The sequence below is a fragment of the Vicia villosa genome, linkage group LG7 (assembly GCF_029867415.1).
Source record: "Vicia villosa cultivar HV-30 ecotype Madison, WI linkage group LG7, Vvil1.0, whole genome shotgun sequence".
Lineage (NCBI taxonomy): Eukaryota > Viridiplantae > Streptophyta > Magnoliopsida > Fabales > Fabaceae > Vicia > Vicia villosa.
Window position 1 is genome coordinate 67776778 of NC_081186.1, and position 7841 is coordinate 67784618.

Below are 7841 nucleotides of genomic sequence, written 5' to 3' on the forward strand. Positions count from 1 at the left end.
AACGAGTCGAGTTTGAGCTGAAAAAAAAGTTCGTCTTAAACTCGAACTCGAACAATTCTTAACGAGTCAAACTGAGCTGAGGCGAGTTCGACTCGACTCATTTCCAGCCCTAGTCAGTAATAACCGATTAATGGGGTGTATTAACCAGTTACCAGCCCGAATTTTAGTTTTTTCTTGTTTTCTAAGTTATTGTTTTAAATCCCATTTGGTTGGGAACACTTGTATAAATGTATTAGATGCATCCTCTTCTCAATTAATGCCATTTTTTTTATTCTCAATCCAATCCCATTTGGTTGTGAACACTTGTATAAATGTATTAGATATAAATGTATTAGATGCATCCTCTTCACAATTAATGCCATTTTTTTTATTCTCACTCGCAATTACTCTAATTTACGAAGTGTATGATTGCATATACATGTTGAAAAGCATACTAAGCAGAAACTTGTGGCAAAAATGTTTCATACAGAAAAGATGTAGATTGATAGAGAGTTGACACGTTAATCAATGTATGCATAAGTGCCAACTAAATAACTCCTTGTATGCATAATATAATCCAGTTGACACGTTAATCAATGTGGTTCTTAGACCCACTTATTTTCCATGATAAAACACAACTGCGTTAAGAAGTGACTGATATGTTACCAAATAGAGTATTATGAGATAATAGTTGTCAACATAAGTAATTCACGTTCTCAAAATAATTATTACTTAGTTATAGGTCTACAAAACACAAGCATAACTAAGCACATTTCTAATAATTATATCTCAGAGGCAAGTCACAAGTGCATGAATATTTATAGATCTCAATCAATAAGACAAAAGAGCTTTAGGTCCTTGGACCACTTACAACAATCCCATATTCGGACTTTTTAAGTTTCTAGACTTCATGGCTTTAATTGCCCTTATGAAATGTTAGTATGAATTAAGCAACTGATATCCAGTTGCAAACAACAAAAGGGTTCCACCAATAAGAGTTTATGACCAACAAGGGTCAGGTTACTTGTTAATTAATTTCCCATACATAGGCAACAAATTTCAGCACTGCTCGTTATGATGGGCGGCAGGCTTCTAATGTTCCACCCATTTTTATCGCATCTGCGGGTGACTTTAGAAGCTTCTTTAGTGTCTCAACTATGCTAGCAAAAGATGGGCGTTCAGCAGGGTTACTGCAAAAAAAAAAAAAAATTACAGAATCAGAAATGAATCAATGTTACAATTGTGTATGAATAGAATCAAGTTAACAAGACAAAATAGAAACATAAACTATTCAAGACAATATAAACACTTACTCTGCCATACAAGATTCCATTAGGGAGGCTAATACCGGAGAGATGTTTGGAGGGATAGAAGGCCTCCTATTCTGGAATGCCACAGCTCCAACCACCTGAGCATACACATAAAGATTATCTTACAATACTCGTAAATATGACATATTTCAAATTTTCTTATAAATCGAAAGTAGTAATTTATCGGTTTGTGCAAAAATAACCATAAAAGATATGTAGGCACAAATGAGTAGTATAAATGATCATGTTAAGTAAACATGATCCACTTCAAAAATCTGAAATTCAAAATTTTAATTACTCAACAAATTAAAATTTACCTGGGCATGGCTAAGTCCTTCCCATGGCTGTTGTAAGGTCACGAGTTCCCACAGGATAACTCCAAAACTGTATACATCAGACTTCTCATTTGTAGGTTCTCCACGGAGAAATTCTGGAGCCATCCACTCAGGCTGAAAATAAAATTAAGAGTTACACACTTACTGAAGGTAAGGAAGTGAAAGTTCAACCTGCAAAAATATTATTCCAATGGCAACTTTTATTAAAAGGAATTTTCCTATGCATCTACATCATAGAGAAACTCTGAAGCCATTTGTTCCAGTTAGTTGTTGTTTATAAGCAAAAAAATGTTCTTTTTTACTATGATAGTTTAAGGTTGTATTTTTGTCAATTCAATCATCATGATTATGTATACAGAGGTCCAGAAACTTCTTCAACACGATAGTAGATACCATCATGGTTGTGCATGCATATAGAGTTCAGAGACTTACCGTTCCAGCAACAGATTTTGATGACAAAAAAGTGTTCGCCTTAAATCTCGACAGCCCAAAATCACACACCTGAACATAAATTCGAGAAGAAAAAATTATCTTCCACCTCATAGGATTATAAAATTTTCAGAGATACTTAATTGTTTAGTCAGTTTCATTTTACCTTTACATTCCAATGTTTGTCTACCAACAGGTTTGGGGATTTGAGATCCCAATGCACAATTGGAGGCTTCAGACAGTGGAGATAATTGATCCCTTTAGCCTACAATCAGACAAACCATAAATCATCTACAATTTAAGTTATTCATATGAGAAAATAATAAACATGTTAGTGTACATACCACATCTATAGCCATTCGTAATCTTCTCCTTGGATCCTGAATTTCATTCGACACTGGTCTATGTATCAGGCGAAATAAACTACCTCTGTAATTCATAGATACACCAAGAAACAACAACAGTATGAAACTCAAAAATCTTAATGCAAGAGTTCTATAACACATTTAGGTAACTATCAAACAGGTTTGATTACCTAGGCAAATACTCTGTCACTATAGATAAATGGGGACGTTTTGTAACCGCACCCATGAAGAGAACCACATTTGGATGGCGAACACGTTTCATTATTGCAACCTGAAGCAATGAAAACAACATCACAAATTAAGAATACTAAACAAGATAAAGAAAGTAAATAGACTAAGTGTACAAAACACACAGTAGTATCATTTTATAAAAGATAAATTCATTAGATTTAGAAAATGATAAAGTACACGCCCTATCACCCTAATGATTCAATATGTTCACCTTCAACGACAAGCCAGACAAAGACCACTTGATCAAAGCAGATCAGTCCCTATGCAATAAATAAATAGACACAGAACTACATTTGTTTAATCAAATATTATAAAAACAAACCTCTCTCAAAAACTCTTTCAACTGTTCATCATGAAAATTCTGAACTGATAAAACTTTGACAGCAACATCCTGCGATTTTGAAACTACGGATAAATACACAAAAACCATAATAGAAAATTAATATAGAAAAATAATAAATATCAAGTTGTCATGGAAGCTAAATGTTATTCATGCAATTAACTACCAGGTTACAATCAAATAGACTTCAGAAGCTAGAGACTGCAACAACATTACAAAGCAAAATTGATTAACTTAAATGTGAAAAGAAAACTGTAAATTTCAACAAGAAAAAGAAGTGCTTAATTTAACACTTACTGATCCATGCCATTCACCACGGTACACTGTCCCAAATGATCCTGCATAGAGAAAAGAACAACCTCATTTAGAGCCATCATGTCGTTTATGTTCTTTCAAAACTGAGAAGCAGGAGAAACAAAAAATTTACCAGCACCAACGCGCTCTTTGATCCGTAGTTCATCCCATGATATCTCAAGCCAGTCCATTGCTAGTGATGGTTCAAGATTTACATATTTTGGAATATCACCAGCACCCTGTCTACTGTCTACATGTTCCTGCTTTGACTGGATGCCATTTACCACCAAACTTCCCTTTGCAATGATCTCATTATAAGAAATTTCTTGGACTACAACTGAGTCCTTACCAACAAATGGAATTTCATGTAATAATGCTTCAGAGGCTGGGCAAAGAGCTTCAGAAGCACCTTAAAAAATAAAAGGAAAAAATAGTAAGCTTACAGGTGGTTATGTACCTCCACCATTAAAAACAAAAGGAATTACAGGTGGTTATGTACCTCCACAAGTTTGATCGACTGGAGCATAAATGAAGCCATTATTATTTTTCAGCAAATCAGTTTCTTTACTTAGTTGTTCTTCCTGTAAACGGCCTGTACAAGATTGAGTAACAACTAAGACCACTTTAAAATATGACTGATATCTGAAATTTTTAAATTTATTATGCCAGAATACGAGCTAAAACATTTTTAAATGGATGAATTATGAACTAAATGGTTTAGTTTGGCCTGAAGTAATAAGGAAGATCAGACCTTAGTTTGGCCTAAATGCATAATCTCTAGGGAATGGAAAATGAAACATGTAGCTAAAATTTGCTTGATGATGTAAAATAGCTCACCTTACACGTACACACACAATTAACAAAATTAATTGAAACACATTATTATGAACCCTACTTATAAATAAGGTTCAAGTAATATGAACCTAAATGATCAATAATGCATCAATGCTACATATATTCTGAACTTGAAACAAATAGTATTTTTAAGCAATAGGAAGATCAAATGGTCGGGTATATAAAGCACAGCATACCTGAATACAGGTGATTGTCGGGAGAAATCTGATTAAAACCTATAACTTGGGGAGAAATCTGATTAACACCTATAACTTGAGGAGATGCTGCATTATCCACATAGGGCGACTGAGATTTTCTCAAATGAGATATTTGAAATGGGGAAGGTGTGGAAGATGCATATGCTCCATTAATTGATGAATCTGGCCCAAGAATATTTCCTGGTTCCCCAACCAGGTCAACAACATACTCCCTGTTAAAAAGAACAAGGGACTGGTGAGAAAGTAATCAAACAATTCTTGACAAACAAGAGTGAACTTAAAAATCTTCTACAAAGTCAATAAGATATTAGTTGCAAACTAGAATTCTAATATATATGAGCAATCTAAACAGAGATATTCAATGATTCATATAACTTATCAGTTTAAAATCACTTAAAAATTCTTGAAGCTAGGAAAACCGAAAACTAAACATAAAATCAATGGGATATAAGAAAAAACCCAAAGTAGACATTGCAATACCTTGACAGTTGTCTGTCATCTTTAATCTTGACAAGAATAGACGACTGATGATCTGATGCACAGTACCTGCAACCTCGAGCAATGCGGCATGGTAAACCTATATAATCTGCCAATCTCTGCATCAACAAACATAAACAACAGTGAATAACTATCAATATCCCAGGCCTCATGTTGATTCACACCCTACTTGGATTAACATAAGCTAATCATATGTCCATAAAGTGTTTATAGCTTATTTTCATAAAATCTGTATGATAGTTTATAGAAACAGCTTGTAACCGGTAGGAAAACAATTTAACTTCATTTTATCTATTGTTAACTTGCTATAAAAATAATTTATACATAAGCACCTATATGATAAACATTTATGCTATGAGCACTTAATTGAAGTGTTTATCCTAACAGATCATAAACCATTGAGTATATCCCAACTAAGTAACAAAATAATTCACCTTGAAGAGAATTGCACGATGCCTACAGATTCCTGTAGACAAACTACCAATGGGAAGCACAACACACTGATGAAAATTCCTCAACCTCTTGCTGACCATCTGCCACCTCCTTTGCATATCCCCTTGCTCCATAGGGAAGGTGCCCCTTTTCATACATCAAATACCAAACACATAAATATATCGCTAAACAATTAAATAGTTAATGCTAATTTTCATTATTATCAGGTTTTAAATAGCTGTCGCCGTAAGGGTTTTGCTTGCCTAATGGACATAAAAAATTGTTATGTAATGACATAAATCACTAATGTCTAGATCAGCGTTGCATCGAGTTGTTAGGCCACAACCAAGATCACAATTGTCTAGATCACGGTTGCATCATGGAGATAAAAAATTGTTATCCAAGATCTCGGTCGAAGATCTTTATTTAAAAGCATTATTATTATTATGATCTCATATATTCTTATCTTATTCTTACCCCATAAAGATAGCAACAAGTTTTCCGAGCTTTTCAACAAGCATCAAGGTATTCTCAGAAGCAGAATACAGCTCTTGAGCTTTATCTTGAAGTACCTTAAGACGAGAATCCTCTCGTCTATCAATAAGAATCACTTCCAATGAACTCTCATTGGGCTCAACCGCTCTAAGCGCCATCAACGTAGGAAGGCAATTCCCTTCTTCCTCCATGTCATTACACATCAACCACAAATACGGATTCATTCCCAATATGTTATAAAATCCGTCCGAAATCTTGTCCGTGTAAGACAAACATCCCGTCACCTGAGAGAACAAAAAAATCACAAAACCAAAACCATTATTATCAATCTCCATGCATTACAGTTCTATAAATTCAGTTTGAATCTAAAGATACACTAAAAAGTTTACTTTAAATAAGTGTCGTTTGTTATCATACCCATAAGCGACGAGAAACGGATTCAACGTCCCAAGTTTCTAATCCAGTATCGAAAGTGAGAACCGGTTCAGAACCAAAGCTTGATAAGAAAGAAAGCCTCTTCGCCAAAGCAAATTGTAGTTCATAGCTTTCTTTATACTTCTTAGTGTAGTTCTCTTCTTCGCCGCATTTTTCTTCTTCATGTTGTTCCTCTTCCTCCTTGTGTTGATGCTGTTCGTTCCTTCTCGCAGCTTCATTCGTAGAAACACGAAACGACGACGTAGTATCTTCTCTAGCAATGTCATCGCTCGAGAATGTAGCAGTAACGGTAACATCCGAAGCAAACAAACTCGCAGCGTAACTACTTCCACTTGATAATCTCGGAAGCGAAACTTCCCGATCAAAGCTCCGATCAGCAGCAACAGCATCCTTTTCCGCATGCAAATCCGGAAGTAGAGGCTCGTCTTCAGGTAGACATTGATCCGATCGGTGACGGTGATGATGATGATGCTGATGACGACGGTGGTGATGGTGATGAGCATGATGAGAATGACGAGCATGATGAGAATGATGAGTATGTCGTTTATCAACCAACCAATCACAAAACGCAGCAATCTGCTTCTGTTCGCATCGGAACTTATCGCCGCTACTAAGAAGATCAGAAACAGCCGAGTTTTTAGCCGGAGAGAAAACGACGTCGTCTTTATGAGAAGCAGAAGTTGCAGTAACAATATCATTTTCAATGCAACAAGTTGCATCAGTTGAATTGACTGCAAGTTTTTTCTTCTCGTGATCTAAAATCTTGTTGGAAGATTCATCCAATCTTTTCTCTGGAAATTGCCTAGGAAAAAAGTAAGTTGCTCTGTGAGGCATTTTGTTTCTTTTTTCACAAAATAACCGTGATCTCTAACTGTTTTTTTAACCACCCACCCACACGAACCTGCACCTGCAATTACAAACGGTTTTCTTTTTGTTTGTTATTTTGCACGTACACACGTGCGAATCAGTTTTCTCTTCCGTCGTCTCCGTCGTTACACAGCTTAGTATCAAATAATCGCCGCCGCTTGCTTGCTTCCTTCCTCCGCCTCGAACTGCAACCACCTTACCGTTAATGAGAAATTGCAGTTATGAGTTTCTGGCCGGTGTAACCGTAAGTTCGAGACTCTATTATAGAATATGAGAAAAACAAAACCCACTGAGTTGGGAAATTTTCTTCTAAGGCGGTGGAGAGAAGAGAGAGAGAGAGAGAGAGAATTTTGTGTGAATATTGATGCAAGCTGCTGCTATGTGAGTGAGTATGATAATATTTTATGGAGGAGGGAAGACATGCTAGTTGAGGGATCATGGAATATTGCAGTGGGTGGGAAATGTATAGTGTATAAAATATAAAAATATATTTGGGATGATAGAGTGCGCTTGGGGTGTAGTGTGCACCGTTTGTAATATGAGGACACGTCAAATTTTAGCCAATGAGTTTGTGACATGTATGTTAGAAGAGATGCGTATAGCAGTCGGGAACGCGGCATAGTTTGGGTTGGATAAATGAGTATTGCCTTGTTTTGAAGTCATAATAATTCTTACATAAATAAAAAATTATCAATATAGTATATTATTAAATCATTAACATTAAATTAAAAACAGTCTTTTAAACATAGCTTTATTCTTATTACAAGTTTGTGTGAACA

General features: G+C 35.5%; 1 protein-coding gene across 1 annotated transcript; it reads right to left on the reverse strand.

The window, feature by feature from the left end:
- Window positions 1–777: 777 nt before the first annotated feature.
- On the reverse strand, window positions 778–7502 carry LOC131620676 (serine/threonine-protein kinase CTR1). Its single transcript, XM_058891813.1, has 16 exons — window positions 6178–7502; window positions 5743–6044; window positions 5268–5412; window positions 4816–4931; window positions 4315–4547; window positions 3783–3875; window positions 3417–3692; window positions 3287–3327; window positions 2972–3040; window positions 2589–2689; window positions 2398–2482; window positions 2220–2318; window positions 2057–2125; window positions 1607–1738; window positions 1293–1387; window positions 778–1169 (listed from the first exon to the last, which is right to left on the reverse strand). Exons 1-16 carry the CDS (start codon window positions 7027–7029, stop codon window positions 1052–1054), a joined length of 2826 nt encoding a protein of 941 aa, XP_058747796.1. The 5' UTR covers window positions 7030–7502; the 3' UTR covers window positions 778–1051.
- Window positions 7503–7841: the final 339 nt, after the last annotated feature.

What these genes read in the sequence shown, in the direction of transcription:
- LOC131620676 (XM_058891813.1), bottom strand. Translation starts at nt 7,029, where the DNA reads ATGCCTCACAGAGCAACTTACTTTTTTCCTAGGCAATTTCCAGAGAAA. An exon ending in GATGACAGACAACTGTCAAG is followed by an intron (nt 4,548 to 4,815) that starts GTATTGCAATGT and finishes TCTTTTTAACAG; the next exon opens with GGAGTATGTTGTTGACCTGG. An exon ending in TACGAATGGCTATAGATGTG is followed by an intron (nt 2,319 to 2,397) that starts GTATGTACACTA and finishes GTCTGATTGTAG; the next exon opens with GCTAAAGGGATCAATTATCT.